Source organism: Pan paniscus, chromosome X (genome assembly GCF_029289425.2).
Source record: "Pan paniscus chromosome X, NHGRI_mPanPan1-v2.0_pri, whole genome shotgun sequence".
NCBI lineage: Eukaryota > Metazoa > Chordata > Mammalia > Primates > Hominidae > Pan > Pan paniscus.
Window position 1 is genome coordinate 107,314,898 of NC_073272.2, and position 24,754 is coordinate 107,339,651.

General features: G+C 39.4%; 1 protein-coding gene across 4 annotated transcripts in view; it reads left to right on the forward strand.

Annotated features, from left to right (window-relative positions):
- Positions 1–24,754, forward strand: part of MID2 (midline 2) — a 104,270-nt gene that overhangs the window by 13,613 nt on the left and 65,903 nt on the right. For all 4 annotated transcript variants that reach the window (XM_034950579.4, XM_057301205.2, XM_034950578.4 and 1 more), the window contains exons 2-3: positions 4,058–4,773; positions 17,962–18,057. In XM_034950579.4, the coding sequence (XP_034806470.1) occupies positions 4,114–4,773; positions 17,962–18,057 (756 nt within the window). In that variant the 5' untranslated portion in view covers positions 4,058–4,113. The remainder of the gene's footprint in view (positions 1–4,057; positions 4,774–17,961; positions 18,058–24,754) is intronic.

Here is a 24,754-nt window from a genome sequence, read left to right on the forward strand (position 1 = left end):
GCAATGCGCATAAAGGGTATTGTTCAGGTGCTTAGATAACCAGAAAGGTAGGGAAAATGGGAGATAATTGAAAGGATTCTAAAATATTAGGAGTACCCAGAACAAGAAAGCCTCATAAATTAGAGATGATTGAACACGTCTGAAGAAGTTGATAAAAGTATTCAGTTCCCGAAAATTGGCTAAAACAGTTAATATATGATAATTAAAAATCAAACAGATTCGAAACAGTATAGAAAAGCTAAAATAAGCAAGAGGCAGTAACTATCTTAAAATATTCTTTACAGAGCTGAAATAAGTTAAGGTAGGTTATTTTAGAGTACTAATGATTGGGTTTTTTTCTTTCAAAGACTCTTGAGAATCTTTTGAAAGCTATGGGCAACCCTTTCCCCAGGAAAAATGCATATATGACATACAAACACATTCTGCAAACAGTTCTAGGAAGTTCAGAAGTCCCCGGTTAATAAATCCTATTTTGACCTTACCCAAAGCAATCCTGACCCATAGCGTGCTTTCCCAAGCTTAATTTCATAATGAGGTTCAAGTGTCACACTGACTTGGAAATAAATTTTAGATTTCCAAACAAAATTTAAGAGCTTTTCCTCTGTACAGGACAATTTATATGGCACCCTCTTAAGCCTTAGGAAAGCTGTGGTACTCTAATTGTTGTTATATAGTTTTCAGCATACATAGACATGGCTTTCAGCAATACATGTGACCAACCCAGGTAGCTTCCAACACAGACATTGAGGAATGCAGGCATACAGTTCTAGAAGAGATAGTAATAGAAGTGCAGTGTGAGGTGGAGATGGGCCTAGAAGACAGAGATATGATTCTGGAAGGAACTCAGAATGAAATAGGCAGATTCAGAGAAAGTAAGAGAGACAGAGAGAGAGAAAAATAGACGTAGAAACATGCTGTTTAAAAAAAAAAAAACTCTATAAACTATGTTAAATATACCAAAGTAAAGATTTCCAGAATTCAAAAAAAAAAAAAAAACTGTCTTGTAAATGGTCCAGATAAACCTCAGTGAAGGAGGTGAGATGATTGAAATAAAGGTGTAGGGAAAAGAGCACAGGCATTGGAATTATACTGACCTGTGCTCTGGGTATGTATGTTTTTGGTTGATTTATTTAATGATTCTAAGCCCTAGTTTCCTAACTGTAAGGTGGATACAGTAATAGTAACTTCCTCACAAGTTTCCTGAAAGAATTAGTGAAATAATGTGTAAAGTGCTTAACATAGTACTCAGAATACAGGAGATGCTCAATGAATGCTAGACCCCTTCTTACTCCTAGTTTAAGTGATACTTCATTAACAATTATTGAATACAGTTTGTATGAAGCACAAACTTGTGCTGTGAATGAAAATATAAAATAGTTGATACTCTCAAGGAGAAGGAAGAGTTAGCTGGAAATACAGCTATGTAAGTGAAATAAAACAGAATGTTCTGGAAGCCACCAGTGGTTGAGGTGATAAAAACATGTAGATGAGAGATCTCTTAGATTTCTAGGCTTGGATGGTGATATTCACCAGACAGGGAAAATCAGAAGAGGAGCAGGTGTTTTTTGTTTGTTTTGTTTTGTGGAGGTGAGGAGGAGCACAACAAGTTCATTTATAGACATGTTGAATTTGAGAATCTGAGTAATATATCAAATGGAGCTCTCTAAGGCAATATTCCTGCTGTCAGTGGAAGTTGGAATCTTCATCTCTCAAAAGTCTCTTCCAATTCTAAGATTCAATGACGTATGTACATTTTAATTGTTTACTTTTTCATCTGTATGGGTGAACGTTGATAGATGTTATAAGCTACAAAATACTGGCCAACAACTTTCAAGCACCTGTAAATTCTAAAAGAAAAATACCATGTCTCACTTAAAAAAACTGGCTGTACAAACATCTGAATCTACTAAACCAACTGAGTGACTGATTTACAAAAAGATTCTTCACTTTTATAACCTCATTTAATATAGATTTTCATTAAATAGGTAGTTAGTTCAGTGCATTTAAAAGGTTTGATTTAGAAACAGCTTTTAGGTGTACATCTATTGTACTTAGGCATAAAGTATAATTGTACTCAGTACTTATGTATCCTGTGACAATATCTGAACAAATACCAATGGCAGAGCAAAATTTTCAAGCTCTGATGAGAGTCTCCAATGATGACAAGATAATGAACAAAAGCTACTCAAAAGCAAACAATGCTTTTCTTGGGCTTGGCTCTGTGGCTCACTCCTGTAATCCCAGCACTTTGGGAGGCTGTGGTGGGCAGATTGCTTGAGCCCAGGAGTTCAAGATCAGCCTGGGCAACATGGCAAAACCACGTCTCTACAAAAAATATAAACAAAAATTAGCTGGGCTTGGTGGCATACGCCTGGAGTTCCAGGAGGCGGAGCCCAGGAGGCTGAAGCAGGAGGATCGCTTGAGCCCAGGAGGTGGACGTTGCAGTTAGCCAAGATTGTACCACTGCACTCCACCCTGAATGACAGAGGGACACCTTGTTAAAAAAAAAAGCAAGAAAGATGCCCTTTTTCTTTCCTATACATAGGATTAACATTTTCAGTCAGTAAGATATGTTTTATATTTTTCCTTAGTTAAAGACAACTTAGAATATTTATGTGTGTATATTTTAATTAATGGAAGACTCTAGGCAATTAAGAATTAGGTACCTGTGTGTTCAGCACAGAAATGCCTGTGGAAAAATAGATAGAGTTACCAAGAGGTTGGTTTCTTGTCAGTTGGGTGGCTTTTTTTGTTTGTTTTGTTTGTTTGTTTGTTTGTTTTGGCAGTCTCGCTCTGTCACCCAGGCTAGAGTGCAGTGGCATGATCTCGGCTTACTGCAACCTCCGCCTCCCAGGTTCAAGCGATTCTTCTTGTTCAGCCTCCCGAGTAGCTGGGACCACAGGCAAGCGCCACCATGCCCAGCTAATTTTTGCATTTTTAGTAGAGACGGGGTTTCACCATATTGGCCAGGAACATCTGGACCTCCTAACCTCGTGATCCACCCACCTTGGCCTCCCAAAGTGCTGGGATTACAGGCGTGAGCCACTGTGCCCGGCTGGGTGACCTCTTTTACTCACTGATGCTCACTAAATTGAAGGTTACCAGATCTTAAAATTTCTGGCACTTTGCTAATTTCTATCTAGATATTGATTTGCATCCTGTTATGTTTTAGAAAGTATGAAAAGACACATGGGAGGTGAGCTTCATAGCTGGCTTGTGCTAGTTCAGCAGGTGTTTAGTAATGAAACCAAACTGAAGCCACAAGGCAATATGACTTTATTATTGATCAGCAACTATTGCTGAGTAGGTTGAAAAGTTTGAAATCATTCCCCATTCAGCTTGATGAACTGAAGGGGTTTCTGAAGGTGAGGGAAGAAGATGAAAGTGAAAACTATCATCTTTTATCTCAAGTAACTCAGTTTACTAGGAATAGAATGGAACGGAAATTTCCATGTGTGATAATAAGAAGTAATTCAAGTTCACACTCTGAGGAAAAACTTATTATCCTGCACCAAGGGCTACATTTTTCTAAAGCTCTCTCTTTTTTATGCAGGCTTTCAGAATGGAATCATTTCAGGAAGTAGAGAGTTACTTTAAAATATGGCATTGTTTTCCTTACACTGGATGTCACATAGAAGCAGCCCTACAGTTTACCTTGAAGTGAAATAGAGGACAATATTGGAGAATAGAGATTGGGAATTTTGCAGGGTCTCAGCCTTATCTTAGTCTAGGAAAAGAGATGTCAGTGGAGAATATGTGAAAGAATGATCCATGCAAATATTGTGAACTGGAATGGTAATGTTAATCAGTCTATCAGGATTCAGAGGTGGCCATTTGGTTTTATCTATTTGTGCATGAAAATAAACATAGGCATTTGTCTAAAACAAGGTTTGAAGGGGGAGAAAGTCTTCCTGATTAGTTCCCAAATTGCTTTTCTATTGCTTAAGCATCTCTGGGGAATCCAGCATGTAAACGCACCCATTGGTTAGTGTATAATTGTGTTATATCCATTTTCCTTTGGAAATGCCTAATGACTCTTGCTTTGTATTCCTTGCAGGTGAAAGCCCAGCCTCCGTGGTTCTTAATGCCTCAGGAGGACTATTTTCACTAAAGATGGAAACACTGGAGTCTGAATTGACCTGTCCAATCTGCCTAGAGTTGTTTGAAGACCCCCTTCTGCTCCCTTGTGCTCACAGCCTCTGCTTCAGCTGTGCCCATCGCATTTTGGTATCAAGCTGCAGCTCTGGTGAATCCATTGAACCCATTACTGCTTTCCAGTGTCCTACCTGCAGGTATGTTATCTCACTGAACCACCGGGGTCTGGATGGCCTCAAGAGGAATGTGACTCTGCAGAACATTATTGATCGCTTCCAGAAGGCTTCAGTCAGTGGGCCCAATTCCCCTAGTGAGAGCCGCCGGGAAAGGACTTACAGGCCCACCACTGCCATGTCTAGCGAGCGAATTGCTTGCCAATTCTGTGAGCAGGACCCGCCAAGGGATGCAGTAAAAACATGCATCACCTGTGAGGTCTCCTACTGTGACCGTTGCCTGCGGGCCACGCACCCCAACAAGAAACCTTTCACCAGCCACCGCCTGGTGGAACCAGTGCCAGACACACATCTTCGAGGGATCACCTGCCTGGACCATGAGAATGAGAAAGTGAACATGTACTGTGTATCTGATGACCAATTGATCTGTGCCTTATGCAAACTGGTGGGTCGTCACCGAGACCATCAGGTCGCATCCCTGAATGATCGATTTGAGAAACTCAAGGTAAGGGATCTGGGGAGCATCCCCTATACAACTTTGTCGCATAAATGCAGTTAGCAAGTTCTCTAATAAAATAGGTGACTTTTCCTATATGACAAGTGAGTTAACTTTAAGTTGTTCTCATGAGGAATAACCTGCTCTCCTGCAAGCTCTTCCTGGAGCCTATCTCATCTGTTGCATAAACATTCTTGCATTCACACACTTCTGGCTAACTTTTGGGGAGTCAGCTCATGGCCTGCAACACCAGTAGTTCATCCAGGGAAACACACCCTCTATCTTCTGTCAGTGACATATTGCTTATTATATATCTTTGCTATGATCTTTCCACCTCTTCTTTTAAGTATGTGTGTACTTGTGTACGTGTACTACAATTAGCATATGTGTCGATTTGCATATGTAGGTATATGGCAATGGGAAGGCAGGGTGTGTCTCTGTGTAGGTGTGGGTGGAGGTGGCTGAGTGTATCTAGGTAGGTGAGAGATTTTTGTGGAGGACATTATTGTATGTTTGTGTTTGTGTACTCAATACACTAAAGAAACAAAAGTTTGGCATTGGCCATTACAAATTGCCATTAAGCCTTTAACATAGGGCTAATTCTAAGCCTGCCTTTAAAAACAAAACAAAACAAAACAAAACAAAACAAAACAAAGAACTGAAGAAACTTCAGTATACCATGAAATTGGGAGGGATAATTAAATATCTGAATGAACAATTTAAACTGAAGGCAATAAATATTTAATCCAGTATCAAATTTTGTGACAGTGCTCACTATTATGGGCTACAAACTGAAGCATTTGTTTATAGTTCCTGCCTTACAAGTTCCTAGTCATTTATGTGTATTCAATGGACAGAGTTTTCTAAAGTTGTTGTGTCATATAATATGTATGTACAAGTCTAAGTGCCCATAAAAAGTCCTCCTACCTTACACTGATGATCCAGCGAATTGTTTTATTCCCATTGCTTGTCTGCTATGTTGTATAATTTCTCTTAAGAAGGGAGCTACTTAGCAGATATTCTAGAAAAATAAAATGTTTAAACGGATAGTAAAATTACCACTCCAAATAGAACCTGAGTACATAAGCCAAGCTAGAAGAAAGACCCAGATAGGATAAAAGGAGGGCAAGAAGGGAATGGAGATTTTCCTCCTGCCATGCAGTGGATGATTCATTGTAACTTCTGTAAAAAGTATAATGTTGGTGAGAGTAGCAGTACTCAGAATAGGATATATTTGTCCTGTAATTTGTTGCAAATAATATTGAGAGTAGTCACAATGACTATGGTTTGTGCCTCTTTTGGTTATTATTTATACCTGATATGTATAAATGTATAGCAAATTCAATTTTTTTATTTCACTCAAGTTGATACTCTCATTCATATCAAGGCTGCAGAGGGAAATAATCTTGTTAACTTCAGTTCTTAGACTCATAAGATGTTAGGCCTTTGACTTGGTCTAGTCGAAGCTCTCTACTTTAAAGTTGTATAAACAGACCTTGATAGATGAAGTGACTTGGTCAAAATCAAAGAAATGATTAGTAATGGGAAAGCTAGAACTGGAACTTAGCCTCTAGATTGAGTAACTATCCTTTGTACTGTAGCCGGCTGCCACTTTGTTTTGGATCTAAGTTTTCCCCATGAAATGTGATTTGAAACTTAACTTTATGCTCCCACAACTGTACATTTCGTGGTCATAGATAAATGATTAATGACACCAAGGAAGGGACAGATTGTATAAACTTACAGCTGTATAATGGCAAAAGATAGGAGCGGGGTTATAGGAAGAGTGGGGGATGTGAAGAGGACAGAACAATCTCTGCCAAATATTTGCAGGTGTTGGGACTATAATAAGTCATTGGCCTTGAGAAATATTCCAAACAGAAAAATCTGTGTCCATATGCACTGTTGAGATAACAAAAAGACTGGCTAGTGTAAGCTTGTATTACAGAAAACTAGCTATTTGAAAACATCCGAAAACATGATGATTGATTAGATATTTGGCATCATGAAGCTATAGCCCTCATCTCCAGGGATGGATGGAACATGGACATATTTTACCAAAATATATTTTACTCTGTGACTAATCGGTAATTTTTGGAGAAAGAAAGCCAGATTTTGAATAGTTCCCCTTTAATATTTTAGGAAATGTCCAGAAAATTCTGATTATAAATTAAGTGGAAACTATTTTTACTCATTTTTGGATGGAGAGTGGAAAATGAATCATTCCCAACTGTGTGGTTCGTTATGTTGTCTGAAACATCTTGGACTTTGGGGAGGTGAGAGAGGTACTGCTTGTGTGTGTGTTGCGGGGGTGGAGGGGTCACTTTGGTTTGGTGCCAAGTGTAAAAGAATATTAATTCTCCATGTTAAGCAGAGAGGAAGTCTGACTTTTAGTGTCACATATACTCACTTCTTTGGGTTAATTTTAAATTGGAAAATCATTTAGGATTACCCCCTTAGTCTGCTTGATTCTTCCCCAAGGAGAAAGGGAGAAAGTTGGCTGGCAGGAGCTATGGGAGAGTCTGCCTGAGTATATTCCCCTGGCCCTGACCCTGAGAGAAGCACAGGAGTCCTGTAGGAGATATATACTATACCCTATCATTCTTCCCCATACTATCATTCTTCCCCTGTATCTAGGAGGTTGGCTTTCTAGCCAGTATCTGATAACAGGGTTTATTTTTACTTTTTGGTTCTGGAACTTCACTGTTGACATTTGTAACTACTTTTTATATACGAACCTCCCTGATTAGGATTAGTGGCTTCTAATATTTATTTGTTCAATAAAGAATAAACAAACCATTATGTTATAGATGAAAAGTCAGAATAACCAGAAACTAGCCTGTCTTTTTAACATGTTCTCAAAGTGGATTAGAGGGCTTGGGGTACTTAGTTTAGTTTCATGATCTTATTTAGTTGTCCAGTCTACCAATAGGGTTGAGACGCAGGACACATGTCTTTCAGCAGGCTACCAGTAGTTCAATTAATTATTCAATTTTAAATAATATTTTTATTCACGACAGTTATTAGAGCAGTAAGTCCTATCAGAGTAATTATTTTCTCCATCACCTCTCACTTTTCACTCACTAGTCCCAATATATATCTTAGTTCATGATATATGGGGCATTTCTATAAAACGGCTTCATATTTTAGAATTTTCATTATCACATGAGTTTCCATCCTTATAAAAGATTGTTGTTATCGTTTTAATAAATTTTGGCTTCATAAAAGAGGCCAAATTTCGGTGACTGTCTATTGCTGATAGACTTCAACTCAATATTATAAGTCCCATACAACTTTTTTCTTGTGCTGCCCATGTATTTTCCCCTCTACTCCTCTAAAACATGCTACCTTCATCTACCCCAGTGAGCCTCCTAACTGTCTGCAAAATATACCATTCTCTTTTCTGATTCTTAACTGTCACTAGTGTTCTTCTCTTGGCCTGTTTACAAATCCTACGTATTCTTTAATGCATAATTCAAACCCCATAAGACCACTCCAAAACATCACAGCTACGTCATAATCTCCTTCAGGTCAGAAATAATGTCTTGTATTTCTTTAGTATTCTCCTTAGTTTCTAGTACACATAGTATTTGCTCAAGAAATCCAAATGAATTCAGTCTTCATAATGGATTTGCAGGAAATATACCAGTGCCTATAGCTTGCTTTGGATCTCATCTTAGAAGATATAAATCTGTCTTGCCATTATATATACCCTGAAAGTCTGAAAAAAGATCTCCTGTGAACTACTGACAATGTTCAAAACCAGAGTGCTAGCAAAAGTATGGCATGTCCTTAATTTTAAGTGCCTATTCATTTTGATCACTGGATTTTCCAACTGCCTACCCCTATGGTGACATCTGTATAAATCAGATGTGATTATTATAATTCTCTTTGAGAGTGATGTCTTCACATTTCCATGCCCACAGCCTGCCAAAAATATAGCTGATGAAAACCAGGGGGAATAGAGGAATTTCCTGAAAGGAATAAACAAGCACATTTTCTTTTTCTCATTACATTTCCACAAATTCATTACTACAAATAATTCTTAAATGCAGTTACATTTACATATCAGGGATCTTGTTATAAAATATTGCCCAGCACTGGAGTAAGCCTTTTATCATGGGAAAGTAACACACACACACACACACACACACACACACACACACACTCTCTCTCTCTCTCTCTCTCTCGAAGCAAGACTGGGACAGAGAAAGCTAATGATTGCCAGACAATGAGAAGGGAGATATGAGACTTGGAGGATGTTCAAAGGAACGCCACAATGAGAGTTAAAAGGTTGGAAAATATAGTGCTCTAGAATCTTATCACAGTTGATTACTTGTCCTTCTTCCTATTCAGTCACTCTGTCATCCACCCACCCATTCTCACTCAGTCACCACCTTCTCCCATTTATCTACTCACCCACTTGACACCCACTACTGTCTGCCAAGACAGATACCCTCTCAACTAATGTACTAATGGGCATATGACTATTTCTCAACCAGTGTAAGTATAAATATAAGGGAAAGAAAGTGAAGTATATTTATGAGAGACTAGGTTGAGAGTATATTTGCATACACATGTATGCATCACTGTATATGAGTGTGTATATTCCTGCATAAATATGTGGCTGAGAATGACTCTGTGTCTGTGTATGAAAGTATATCTATAAAATGTGTATCATTGTATGTGAAGATGTGAGAGTGTGTAAATCTTCTGATAATTTGGGTAGGAGGGGGCCATGAGTGTAAGGTAAGCTTTCTGTTGTCACCCTAGGGAGTGTTAGAGCCTCAGCAGAACCCATCCTGAGGCTAAGGATCAATCTAATAAATGAGCCAGATCAAACATATGCATGATAAGAAAAATCTTCAATGGAGGCCAGGGTGGGTTACCATAGGTGAGGGAAAAGAAAAATGTTGTTTCTCACTCTCAGTCAGGTACTAAATCACAGTAGCTAAATATAATAAGAACAAAACATTTGAGACCAGATTTATGCTCTTTAAGGTCTGGTGGTAATGGTGGTGAACATGTGTGTGTGGGGTTGGGGACAGTATCTGACAGGTTTCTCAGCTAAACCAGCCTTCAACTCAATGCTCATAAAATCATTCTTGCTTGTAGATCTGCCTTCTCTGTGGTCTCTTAACTGTTCCAGACTTGCTCCCCATCACATACAATATGTGTAAATCTGTACATATTTCATGTGTGTATGAGGATAAAATACATTTTATTTCATCTCTACCCAAACTGTGCACTAAGACTCATTTGAACCCCTATTCTTTTCTCTGCAAGACTTATATTGATTTCTCTGTCTCTGAACTCATTTATTATTAACAGGACCCTGTTTTGGAAGATGTTTTCCATTGTTTCTTTGGTTTGAGAGCAAGTTTAGCAAGTAGATACTCCTATTATCTGTACCCTTATCTTTCTGTTTTTCTGTTATTTCTTTTGGCTCAAGTTTTCTCTTCACCAATATTTGAAAGGAGCTAACAATCATTTGTTTGAGAACAATTTACAAAATGTTGACACAGAGATTGTTCTTGGGTGGATAGAAATCCTGTCTGTTATTGTTGGGCAAAGAAACATATTACAGAAATATAATATAGGTGAGGAAAGATCAAGGAAGCAAGAATTACTGAACCCAAAGAAGTGAGGTTTAAAGGGAAAAATGTGATAATGGCCTTCAAGTTCATGAAAGGTTGATATAATGAGGTAATGCCTTATTCTTTGTCTCACATGAAGCTAGAACTGACAATAACTTAAACCGTAGCATCAGAGATTTAGGCTAGGGATTCATTCATTCATTTAACAAACAATTAATGAACATTCACTTTGTTTACTAAACACTTTGACCACTGTGGTAGGAGCTGGGACACAGGAAATAAGGCACAATCCCAGTCCTAAAGGGACTTTGAACTTAGTAGGGGAGATAGACAAGTGGGAAATTCCAATTCAGTATGGTAAGTGCCATGACAGAGGTTTGCACAGGATGCTCTGAAGCACAGTGGAGGGGTCAGGGAAAGGATATCATTGAGTTCAAAAACAGGGAATCATGAGTGAATTTATTGGAGAAGAAGGACCAAACTGGAGAGAGTCCATGCGGAAAGAATTGACAAAACTTGGTGAATGACTATGATGATTATACACCGTGAAGAGAATGAATTAAAAAGGACTTTTGAGGTGGAGATGTCTTGAAGGATGGTGGTATTGAGGAGGACAAAAATGAAATTAGGAAGGGGTGGCAGTTTTTTGGGGATGCTTTGACTTTAGATTTGAGTCTGATGTGATTGTGGGTCATTTAACAATCATTCATTCATCAAACATTTCTTGAACATCTATTAGGTGGCAGGCACCAGGATAGGTATTAGGGTTACAGTGATTAAGAAAGAACAGCCTCAACCCTGATGGAGCTCTCAGGTTAGTGTGGGGAGGCAGATAATTAAGGACACAGTTATGAGATGGTGTGGTAAGTGCAATGACAGTGGAAGAACAGGGGCTGTTACAGAACATAGGAGGAATAGCAAGATAGAATTTGGGTGAGTTTTTGAATGCCCTGTTAGGGGACAGGAGTTGAGGCAGGGAAGGGGAGTGCTCTAGTCAGGAGAAAAGAGTTTGTTGAAACATCTGGAGGACAGAGAGCATGGGGGTCTCTCAGAACTGAAAGGGCAAGTGTCCTAGAAAGGGTTAAAATTTAGGCTTTACCAGTGGCTGAAAGATTGGGTCTGGAGAAATAGACTTGGGAGTCCTCAGCGTGGTGGTAGAGCCATGCAGTAGTGAGCTGAGCAAAGGCCAAGGATTGAGCCTTGCAGAACACTCATGGTCTAGAAATTAGGCATGAAGGAATAGAAGTTGAAAGAGAAAGAGGGGGATGTGTATGAGAGGCAGGAAGTGAAGAGGAATAGTGCAAGTGGAATACAACCCTGAGTCCTCCAGGAAAGTAGAGTTGGCTTTGGCTCACTAGTCTGAGGGTTATCAAAATAAACACTAGATTTAAGTTTTTAGTACAGGTTTACTTTTAGAATGTCCAAATAATAATGTATCCATTTGAGCTAGAGATGTAATCATGCTGTGCACCTGAAGATGGGGGAAAGAAAAGAATATGGGAAGGTTTGGGCAGCATTTCTGATAAGGAGAGTGGGGGAGGTGTGGGTCTCAGCTGGATGATCGCAGAGCCTTTTGAAAAGATGGCAAGTCTTTCACCTGGCTTGAGGGTCAGGTTATTCTTTAACAAACCTGAAGTAGAGTAGACCTATGTGATATACATCCAGTATATCACCTTCATCTCATTCTGGGACGTAGCCTGTGTCTATACAACAGCAAATAAATGTTTGGGGAAAGAATAAATTCTGGCATAAGGGTGTGGGCTTCAGTTTGTGAACCAGATGGCGTGTTCTGTTGTTGAGAGGCCATATGTAATTGATACATAAAGTGACAGACTGAAGCAAAAGCAAAGTAAGTATTTTAAGACAAGCAGTTAAAAAAAGAAAGCAGACTGTGACCCTAAAAGCATGTGAAGATTCTGGCTTCTGGATTTTGGAAGAGCTGAAAATGTCGGTGCATAGACAGGATGTCAAAAAAGAGCATGTCAAAGAATAGTAATGGGGCCACTGGCTCAGATTATTTTTAAAGATAAAGTTGTCTTCTGTCAATCAGGAAGACTCAGGTTTGGGGTGAATTGGCCTTTCTGCCCTATTTCACTTCTCCCCTTCCTATGCTCACCCCAAGGTTCAATTCCCACATAAAAGCAGTCAGGATCTTGTCTAGGTTTAGATAATATTCCCCTTGTACCTTTTAGACAGCAAGAGAGAATACAGACATTCTATGACAGTGCCATGTTTCAGTGGAAATGATATGTTTCAATAGAACTAATACAGATTACACCCCCTTTTAGGCTTCAGTACTTACTGTGTCAGGTTGATGTGTGTAGGAGTGCTCATATATGTGTGAATACATATGCCTTCATGGAGTATGACAAATGGAGATCATGGTCCAGTTTGTGCCATAATGGGGTAATCTACCTCGCTTTAATAAAGAGGTGGTGTCTTGATGTATGCCTAGTTTTCTTGAGGGAGTCAATGAGAAAGTTACCTGAAATAATCTGTGTCTAGAGAAGTGAAAAAAAAAACAGCAATTATTTGAGGGTTGAAGAAGCCATTTCTGTTAATGGGATGCTGTCTGGAAGAATAGCCTGTGCCCAGCTTTCTCAGATGGCAAAACATTTTCCTCTTTGGGAAGGGAATAAGAGAGCACAAAGAGGCCTAATCTATACAACACAATAAAACTTGGGTAAAAATGGAATCAGTGTAGACTGCCAATTTAGCTAACTGAGGCCTTTTAAAATCTGTTATGCAAATCAGCCAAATCTTTCCCTTACTTTGTGCTGTTTAGACACATGTACAATTTTGTGTGAGCTAGCATAATGTAGTCATCTGGAGGTGAAGAAGATATCACAGTTTCATAAACTAAAATGGCTTCTGTAACATCCATAAAAGGGAAGCACACAAAGACCCAGAGGTAACCTCTTGCAGCAGGAAATGGGAGCTTCATCCTGCCCCCTGGCTGCCAACCTCCTGTCCTGTTTCCTACCAGCAGATATCTCCATTCCAATCTCCCCTGCCACTTTGGCTCTCTTGCTGTCACGGTTCAACTGTCCTGAGAAAGTTGCACTAACCGGGCTTGAACATAAGGAACCTGGCCCAGTCATTAACTACATTGCACAGGAGCAGAGCAAAACACACCAATATTTCAAAACTGAACAACAACGAAGAGACATGTTTACTTTTATATAGAGATTTTAGACACACACATCCACACACACACAGACACACACACACACACACCCTCTTTGTTTACTCAGCCAGAGTACAGATAAGATAATTACTTGGCCAAATCAATCAAATTATTCAAACCTAGAGTGGCCCAGAATTTTTTGTTCTAAATGACTCGTCAGTGCTAGGCATGATAAGGAAGAGTGACTTCCTTAGATTGCATAATCGCTTCAATTCTCTGTTTCCCTTTGCATATGTTCATTATTGAGAATAAATTCCAATTTGAGAGGAGGCTTTAATTCCTTGTAAATGAATAGGAAATGAGTAAGTAAATGTTCGGTGTTTTCCTCAAATTATGTCTCATATTGTAAGAAAACAGTGGCAAAAAGCCATCAACAGATGGTGTTTTCATTAGCCAAAGATTTATTTTTCAAAGCATTTTCATATTAATGAAGTAAGGTTGAAATTAGAGTCATCTTGTCAGATCTAGCTCTGTGTTGTTAACATGTGCTGGCATTCTGCAAATTGCTAGGGGCAAACTAACCATTTGCCATAATTTTGTGATGGTAACTCAAGGCGCATAGTCTAACTAGACCTCAAATTATGTGTTCAGCCCTAATTTTTGTTTTCAGTGGCTTTATAGAAGCCGTGAGTCTCAGTTCTGGGCCACAAAAGAGGAACACATAGCAGAGATTTTGCTATGTCCTGCTCTGTACTGTGAATTATTTATGAGATATCAGTTTTGTGATCAGTGTTGCAACAGGTTGAGGTACTTGTTAAAAACATTATTCTCATGGAATTCCATGTTTGAATGGAAATGCATTACAGTTGGAAACACAAATTTCTAATATTGTATTTGCTTGGCGTTCATCAATCTACATTATATTTGCCTAATATATCAATATATTCGCCTAATATATCAATATATTCATTTGTGATACATGGAATTTCCATTGATAGGAATTTGGGCCACTGCTAGAGAAAATTATCAACTGGATTCACTACCAATTCCCACTGCCTAACTCAAGCTAGACCCTTTCATCACACTACGGAGTTATTATATTCACCTTATGGCCAAATTTTTGAAGAGAAGTCTAGACTTGCAGCCTCTACTTTGTCACTACACCATACTCTAACCTCAGGATTTCACAAATTCTTCCAAAATCCTACTGAAACACCTTTTCAAAAGGTCATCTGTGACCTCTAATTACCAAATCCAGCTGCCTTTTATCAATCCTCATATTTCTTGCATTCTCCGCATATTTGACAGTGACAAATCCTTTCCTGAAACACATTTCTTTCAATTATCCTCAGTTTGGCCCAGACTTGCATTACCCTACGGCCTTGAATAGTGCAGCCTTCTTCTAACCAGTGTCCTTCCCCCACCCCCTGCCCTGGGCTTTCCTATTTCAGTCTGCCCCACATATTGCTGCTAGGTTAATCTCCTAAATGCAGTGCTGATTATGCCATTACCTTGCTCAACAGCTTTTGGTAAGTCCTCAGTGCAAACAACAACAACAACAACAACAAACAAACAAAGAAACTACAAACTCCTTATCTAGGCACTTAAGACCTTTATAACAGGACTTTGGTCTCCATTTCCAGCTGCGTCCCCCACTACTCTCTTTCTACCCTCTGTTCTAGCCAAATGAAACTACTAGTCCCTGAATATGCCATATATTTTATTTCTTTATACTTTTTATTTATTTATTTATTTATTTATTTATTATTTTTTTGAGACAGAGTTTCACTCTTTTTGCCCAGGCTGGAGTGCAATAGTACGATCTCGGCTCACTGCAACCTCCGCCTCTGCGGTTCAAGTGATTTTCCTGCCTCAGCCTCCCGAGTAGCTGAGATTACATGTGTCTACCGCCATGCCTGGCTAATTTTATATTTTTAGTAGAGAAGAGGTTTCACCATGTTGGCCAGGCTGGTCTTGAACTCCTGACCTCAGGTGATCCACCCACCTCGGTCTCCCAAAGTGCTGGGATTACAGGTATGAGCCACCCACTGCTCATGGTCTTATTTCTTTGTACTTTTCTCATTACATTCCTTGTGCCCGGAACATCCTGCCCCCATGCATCTCTGTCTATTAAAATTCTGTTTATCCTTCAAGGCCCATCTTAATTTTACTTCCTCTTTATCTGTGAAGTCACTGTACCTTGAACAGAGTAGGTGTTCAATACATTTTTGTATTAAATTTCTGAACTGCCACTTTTTTTATTCCTCTGACATCAATTTAGCTTAGAGATCACGTCCAAATCAATGATTGCTTCCTGTATTCTTCTTCCTTCCCCTTTTCTTTGCCAAGAAGACCACAGATTGAGATGGTAGTGGGATTAAAGGAGGCCAGGGGAGACATTGTGCCCCAATACAAGAAAAATAGAATAAATGGTGAAAAATCACTTCCATGGGAATAAAGCCAAGGAAGCCAAGAGAGACCTGGCAGGAAGGGAAGCAAGGGTTCAGCTGGTCCTCATAATCCAGTTTGAGAAAATGTGAAATCACACTACCCAGCCTGCAAACACGTGTATCTATGTGAATATATCCATCTATTCATGGGAACAGTGCCAAAGATATTAAGGAGCTACAGGTACTTAGCAGACAGAAAGGGGCCAAGTACACAAATCTCTTCTTTTCCTTCATGTTCCCTCTCTCCCCCACATCCCCCCATCCACTTTTTCAAAAGCACGAACTTTGAACTACAAAACATAGGAACAATGGAGATAGCAGTGTAGCACTTAACATGACTAAGGGAAGGACTGCTAGCAGAATGAGGGCCAGTAAGTTGGGGTATTACATTTGGAACAGACTTTATGGGGTATTGGGATAGTGGGTGAGAGAGAAGTAGATATTGGGGTGAGTCTTAGAGGAAAAGCAGCTACCAGGGCTGAAAGACTTGGGAGTGGGGAGAAATAAAAAAGCCCATGATTAATCTAGAGTGAAATGATACTCTTTTTCACATAAGGAATGGGAAACAGTAGCTTGCTCAACTGAAAACATGCTAGAATTCCGGCTACTGTTGTAACAACCTTATATTCAACAGATCTGCAAAGTACCCCTAATATGTACCTGAAAGAATCTATGTACCAGTAAACGATGATATGCAATGGATATCTTCTCTTTTTAAAATATTTATTTATTGAGATAGGGTCTCACTCTGTCACCCAGGCTGGAGTGCAGTAGTGTGATCCTGGCTCACTGCAACCTCTGCCTCCTGGGGTCAAGTGATCCTCCCACCTCAGCCTCCTGAGTCACTGGAACTATAGGTGCATGCCACCACGCCCAACTAAATTTTGCATTTTTTGTTGAGATGTGGTTTTGTTGTGCTGCCCAAGCTGGTCTTGAACTCCTGGGCTCAAGCGATCTGCCCACCTCAGCCTCCCAAAGTGCTGGGATTACAGGCGTGAACCACCGTGCCTGGCTGATGTCCTCTCTTGATACAGTCAGGCTTTGCATTTTGAAGCCCTGCCTCTCTTGTGGGTGAAGCCTCGGTGCCAAAGAAGGAAAGCTGTGAGATACAATGCTAGATTTTGATGAATTCCACACTCAAAATACTCTTTTTTTCCTGAAGGACCCTACTGATAAATATAAAATATTATAATCAAAAACAAAAAAAATCATGGAATACTGCAGCAAAACTGTGACTGAGGGCTGGATACATGGGTTCCAGTCCTAGTTTTGCACATGCTAGTAATATGACTGTGCAAAATACTTTAACTCCACTTTGAAGCTTGGTACTCCCATTTGTAAAATACTAGCATCTTCTACTTTGTGGGATTGTTATGGTTTTTAAATAGTATATATGAAATTGCCTGGCATAGTGTCTGGCAATCATTCAATAATTACAGACGGTCCCTGACTTACCATAGTTCAACTTACGATTTTTCAATTTGACAGTGGTGTGAAAGTGATATGCGTTCAGTATGCTTCTTGACTTATGTTAGGGTTACATCTGGATAAGTCCATCATAAGTTGAAAATTTCTTAAGTTGAAAATGCTCTCTCTGGAACATAACTTCATCATAAGTTGAGGAACATGTGTAATAGTTTTCTTAGTCTACTCATCTGGAAAAGAGATAATAATATCTGTTCTTCATATGCTGTGGGATTACTATGAGGGCGAAATGAGATATTGCTTATGAAATACTTTGAAAAGTTAAAGATATTATCTAAAACATAAGGTTTCTTTAATGTCAATAAATTCCTACATCCACAAAGTCATGAATGTCATATTTTCCCCAATAGTGAGCAAATGTGCAGCATTATTAATTTGTACCTAGATTAGTGCTTGGCTCATGGCAGATGCTAAATGAATCTTTGAAACATTTGTCTACTGACTAACCGATTTTCACATGACATTGGTTCTCAAGCTCATGGTTCTTTTTTCCCCTCTTCTCGGTTCCCCCCTGGATTCATACTCTCTGCGATGACAGCAAACTCTGGAGATGAACCTCACCAACCTGGTTAAGCGCAACAGCGAACTAGAAAATCAAATGGCCAAACTTATACAGATCTGCCAGCAGGTTGAGGTATGTAACAGAAACATTTGTGATTTTTCAGAGGACCTGAAATGGGTGACCCTTTGGGAGGACTTCAGTTTTGTCAGAGTGTAGCCTAGTCATTTGGAATGAAGGATTGAATGGAAGTTTTAGAAAGTCTCATTCCTTTAGGATGCTTGTTCCAAAAAAAGTGTCAGAAACCTATGGTTTAAAAAGAATAGACGGTGATGATGGACGGTGGGGGGATAATAGTTCAAGGGGCAACCTATTCTCCTTTCCAAACAGCAGGCAGTATGAAAATCAGACATGAAATGTGCTTCATCCATCATCAAACTGGACATTATCACTCCTTAAAGAGATTACTGGAGTGTCATAGGGAAGTTGGGAATCCTGGGTCCTTGGGGTAAGGTGAGGTTAATTCAGCACAATATTGTTTCTGTAACAATATTATCAGGACTGCTTCTCCTCTCTCGAGCCCCTCCCCCTCTTCATCCCCTGCCCATGGTCCTATCTATACCATGCACCCCACCTGGTCCTCACTCATTACCTTTCCACTTATTCTTGTCATCAACAAATCATATCTATCTTAAAGTTGTAAATTGTAAAGTGCTGTAAAGTGTGAGGTTTTAATCAATTGTCATCTACATCAAATCTTAGAGCAGAGCTTAGAAGAAGAGCTGACCTCTTCTTAAATGGACATAATAAAATAAAGATGTTATTTCTCTTTCTCAAGAGCATGAAACTTTTACCATTTGGTTTTGTGTTGATTTTGTTGAAGAGCTGATGGTAGGGCTTCAAGTGTAAACAGGGTTGGGTAAAATATTATAGGATTCTTCATGGGCAGTGGTTGGATAAAAATGTTTCTAATTCTATTTAGAACCTGATAGTCTGGTTCTAATCTTACTTGTATGACAGACAAATGTAACAGTTCAAGTTTATTTTATTTCAATTTTATTAAGATCTCATCTCTTAATCCAATCTATAGATTCCTATTTAAGAGACTGTGGAGAATCTTCTTGTAAGGCAAAGAATCCTCTTATTATATGAGTAACCTTCTGACCCCCAGTCATTTGGATTTCTTAAAGTATTGAGTTTCTTCAAGTAGAGTGTACTTGTATGATGAGCATACCATAGAAATTTAATCCCTGCTGGGCACTCCATTTGTGGAAGAGAGTGGTGCTCTACGTAGGGTCCATAGAGTACTGGTTAAACTCAGATATGAGACTATAAAATGAAGTGGGAGATTAGGGAAGAAGCATAAGGAATGAAAAGAAAGAGCACTAGAGTGTGATTTGGAAAACTGTGCTCTAGACTTGGCTCTTCCATGAAGTGGTGGTATGAATCTAAGTCATTTAGCTTCTCAGTTTCAGTGTTCTTACCTATAAAATGAAGAGTTGAACTGATAACATGACCTTCGACTTCTTTCTAGGTATCACAGGTCATGATGCTGTGAATGGTAACTTTCTTTATTCTATTCTTTTTCTCTCCTGGCTTATTCTTTCCAAGAAGGGAGAAACAAAATATAAAGTATTTCAAAGTGGCTTTCAGCTAATCAGAATCCCTCTAATGTTCCACTCTGTCAAAGTTTCTCATTATGCTGTTAGATTACAGTATAAGACATCCACACTGGCAAAGGGACAAGGGAGTATTGTAAGCAGGAGACAAGATAACAGATCCCTTGATTTAGAATTTGCATGATTGAATATAGAGTAACAGCTAATAGTGAATAAAATGTGGTTAGAAATTATAATCACCTTCCTTGTTCTCATCAAAAAGACTATTAAGTACAGAACAAGTTGTAGTGAAAATAGCAAAGTAAGCAGTTTATTTTTATAGCTCATTCACTTTAGGACCTCTCTAAGGTCTCATCTTGCCACTCTGAAGAGCTTATGACCCTGGCCAGCCTCACCCAAACATAGCCTGTTCCAACCTTTCCCAGCCCATCCTGCCAATCAAACCTTTATGTTCAGGGCCCTACTCTTTTTAAGTGACAAGTCTCATAAAACTATCCATCATTGTGTTAATAGGGAAGGAACCACTTTGGCTTTTTAGGTAACAAGCAGTGTTTTAACAGTTCCGTCCTGAAGTTAGTATTCTTGCCTGAGTCTTAATGAGGTGACACTAGTGCTGCCACACGCAAATAGAGTAAGGGGAAAGAGTAGCCCATACAGTAGATATTCAAGGAGTGTTCTTTTATGGATGCTTGCTAAATCCGATCATGTAAGCCACTGTCGGCTCTGGATACACAAAAGGTCTGCTTTTACTAATCCTTTTTTATGCCTGGCATTGTACCAGGTATAAAGAAAACAGCATAGGCACAGTATCTACCCTCTGAGGGCTTACATGCTGCAAAAATCCACCCTGATGTGGATACACATGTGCAAGAAATACAGACAATTGAATATAAACATTAATTGAGAACTGGGAAAGAATAGTGAGATATTGTTGAGAGTGAGAATGTATTTTGGGATTTAACTTCATAGTCTATTGGGTTTAGAATTCTGTCTTTGATGACAGGGACCCTACAGGATGGCTTATGGAAGGCCATTTCTGTCTTCTATGACATCATCCATTCTGAAAGGTTAGGGATGTGCCCTTAACTTCCTCTTTTTTTTTTTTTTTTTTTTTTTGAGATGGAGTCTCACTCTGTTGCCCAGGCTAGAGTGCAGTGGCACAATCTCGGCTCACTGCAACCTCTGCCTCCTAGGTTCAAGCGATTCTCCCGTCTCAGCCTCCCGAGTAGCTGGGATTACAGGCACACGCCACCATGCCCGGCTAATTTCTTGTATTTTAGTAGAGACGCGGTTTCACCGTGTTGCCCAGGCTGGTCTTGAACTCCTGAGCTCAGGCAATCCACCCGCCTTGGCCTCCCAAAGTGTTAGGATTACAGGCGTGAGCCACCGGGCCCGGCCAACTTCCTCTTAATAATAACGGTGAATCCAGGTTACTTATTATCCTCATTCAACACAGAGCCTGTCTCTCCAAAAGCCTTCAGGACAAACCTCAGGATTAGAAATCTAGTTAATGGAGGGACTTGAGACTTCATAAATGCTTAAAAATACAGTAGAAAATGAAATGTATAGTAGAATACTGTCAATCATGAAAGTCAGACACTGATGGGTGATTTGGAATTTTTTCATTATATGTAATCCAGATTCATCTATAGGGAATGACTATATTCACAGTGTATACCAGGCATTTCACATTCGGCGGGGGCGGAGGATACCAGCTAAGGCGCTTCTGAGAAAACTGGAATAGGGTATTTTCCTGTCAAACCTGTTCCCCTTCTTTATTGTCTGCAAATGTTTTTGTCACAAATTGCCTTTTCATAAAAGGGCCATAAATACTGCCTCCCTATCATGGTTCTTTCTCCCTGTTCTCTATTCTCCTCAGAAAGTAAACAAAGCTGCAGTCTTCCTATTATAACAGAAACAGAGATTAAGATCACTACAGATTTGTTAGCTGACTTCTATGGTAATGTAGCTTGTTATAATTGCTGCTGAAGGTTTCAGAATTCAGTAGATGGGTGGTTGGAAAATGTTTTCTGCTGCGGCTGGAGAGCATGGGAAGGAGGTAGAGGCAGCTCCAAGACTCCCTTTAATCTAATTAAGGAAGGGCATGCTTTGACCTTGCTATGATAACCACTTGATCTCTATATATAGTTCTTTGTCCTGGCTCATCAGGCATCCTTTGTTTACATTTCCAAAGGAAACCTCTGTATAATGCATAGCCAAGGGAAAATGTATACCAACAGATGAATACTTCCTCTTCGCTTCCAATACTCCATGGTTCTGTGAATAATAGGCATTCTAAAACATAGCGAGGGGCAAATATAGTTAAATACTTAGTAATCAGTTGGTCAACAGCATTTATTGAGCATACGCTGTGTACTCTGTGGTGGGCGATTTGGGGGCTACAAAAGAAATATATGTGGTTGATGACCTCCAGGAACTTTCAGTCTAGTTAGGGAAAACACAGTATATAGTGAGAAAGAGTATTTATAGAGCAGCATGCAGTGCAGAAAATACAAATGAATGTAGTATAGCCCTTTCAATTTTACTTATTTAGTCTTGTTCTTAGCTTTTAGGGCACTGAGTAAATTAAAGCACTTTCCTGTATATTTTGTGTGCCACCTTTTTCTTCTTTCCAGAACTGCTGTGATACAACGGCTTAATCCATCCCAGAAGCTCCATGGGCAGGTTGATTTCCTTCTGGCTCTTCTCAATCCTTTTAAAGAGCTGGACGGCACTGCTCTTTAGCATTAGGAGAAAGAAGAAAGAAAGGAGATGAGCTGGAAGAGAGGGAGAGGTTTCCCTTAGTCTGGGGAATTTCAGCTTTCTGTCTTGCTACTAGGTCTTAGCTTCATTCACTTTTGGAAGTCTCTCTCTTTAGAGTTCAAACTTCAGATGGGCTGGTATTTTCTTCTTTCTGCTCTTATTGCCCATTGGAAGGATATTTAGTTTGGGAAGGGCAAGAATCTTGGAGTCTATGTAATAGATGTCTGGCTGCTTCTCCAAGCATAAAATATAAATATTTTAAAATAAATTAATTTAAAAAACACTGCTATGGATGATTTCAGCAGATGATCCTTAAATATTTTTGGGTGGTTGAGCTAGAAGAAAGAATAGAATTTAAACCATTAGAGCACAAATACATTTGTTGGTGGAGCCCTCTTTAAGGAGCAGTCAGTGAAATTAGTATAATTGGAAAATTTAATGGAGAAAATGCATTTTAGCCAAATGTTGAAGGAGAAAAAAAATTACTCCCTCTGGAGAGACAGAAAGCAGAAGTATTAGTGGAGGTGTAAATGAGCACATTTTATGGGGAAAATGGTGCCTTAAGCACTGGGTGTATACAGATAAATAGGAAATGGCACCTGCCCTCAAGGAACACACAGACTGGCTGAGAACCTGACAGGTAAAATGGCAAATAGAATGTGAAGTGATAATTACTGTAATGAATGTAAATGCGTGATGACAAGTTAGCATGGAGGAGGAAACACTCAGGCCTGCCTGAGAAACTTAGGAAAGGCTGCAGAATGGAAAAAAAAATGAGTTATCTTGAAATAAGAGTAGAATTGTGCCAATAAAAATGAGATAAGGGAGTGAAGGGGACCACATGCGAGAACACAGAAGGGTGATCAGCATGGAGGCGTTCAGGGAACTATCAGAAGTTTGGCTTGGCCAGAATGTAAGACATGAGATTGCAAGAGGTGAGTATGGAGAAGTAAGTAGCTTGGGCCCAAATAATGAAGAGCCTTGTAGGCCATGTATAGGTGTTTAGACTTTAACCTGAGAAGTCTGGGGAGCCATGGAAGGATTTTAAGCAGGTGAATAACTGAATAAAATCTGCATTTAAGAAGGATTGCTATGGCTGTAGTATGGAGTATGGAGCAAAGGTCAAGGGTCCAGGGTAAAAAGCGAGGACAAAGAGACCAGTTAGATTTTTACTGATCCAGGGAGAGATGAAGGCCCAGCTTGAGACAGTGGCAGTAGGATTAGGGAAGAAGGGATACATTCAAAACATTTCTAGGAGGTGGATCAGTATTAATTGGTGATCAGTTAATGGGTGAAGGAGTGAGGGAGAAGAAATACTATGATGATCCACAGGGTTCTGGTTTAGGTGACCAAATAGGTCTATGGCCTTTAACTAGGTTAAGAAATATAAAAGGAGTTCTTTTTAGACCTGCAAGGTTTATTGTTCTCTGGGTCAGAAAGGCAGGTAGGAAATGTCCAGTAGAAAGTTGGCTAGCTGGATTTAGAGGTCAAGAGAGAGGTCTGGGAAAGGGATATACTTGGAAGTCATTAGCATCTAAGTAGCACTTAAAGCCATGGAGAATGTATAGATTGAAAAGAGGGCCTGTGACAAATCTCCAGCCCAATTGTTTGTCACTCACAATACAATAACAAACTGACTTTCCAAAAATAAATAAAAAGACTGTGGTGCTTTTGAGGAGACTACTGAAGAATGCTGTGCATTTTGAAAATTAAATATCAAAAGTAAATTATTCATTTGTGGAAAGAAATCAAAGGTTTAGGGTATTATTATCTTAAAGACTACAATAATAAGTAACACTTACTGAGGATTTCCTCTGTTCCAGCTGAGTGCTTAATATGTGTTAACTCATTTAATTCTCACAACAGCTCTGTGAGATAGACACTGTTAATACCCCTACTTTACAGATAAACAGAGATAAAGAAATATTTAAGTGTTTTGCCAAGTTCATGCCACTGGTAGGTAAGAGAGTGGGGATTTGAATACAGGCACTTTAGCTCTGGAGCCTGTGCCCCTGACCACTCCATTACACGTTGTTTTGCAAAACCAAGGTACACGCCACTTGGATGTCTCTTGTTAATCATGGGTGGTTCCTGGACCCATTGTGAGGATGACTTGTAGTGAGCAAGGGGTATGGGATAGGGATGTGAATTCTGAAGGACAGCAAAGGAGAAACAAAGAGCAGTCAAGAGACGAGGAAAACCAACAAAAACAGAGGATCAAAATCTCAGAGGAAGGAGAGGCCTTCAAAATGTGGAAAATTTGATGAGTCAATTGGAGCAGAAGCATAGAAGATTTCATTAGTCATCTTTGAGGGAGAAGGTTCTATGCAAATATGAAGATGGAACATAAATTCAAAGAGGTCAGGAAGAAAGTAAGTTATAAGGAAATGCAGGGCTGGGCGCGGTGACTCATGCCTGTAATCCCAGCACTTTGGGAGGCTGAGGTGGTT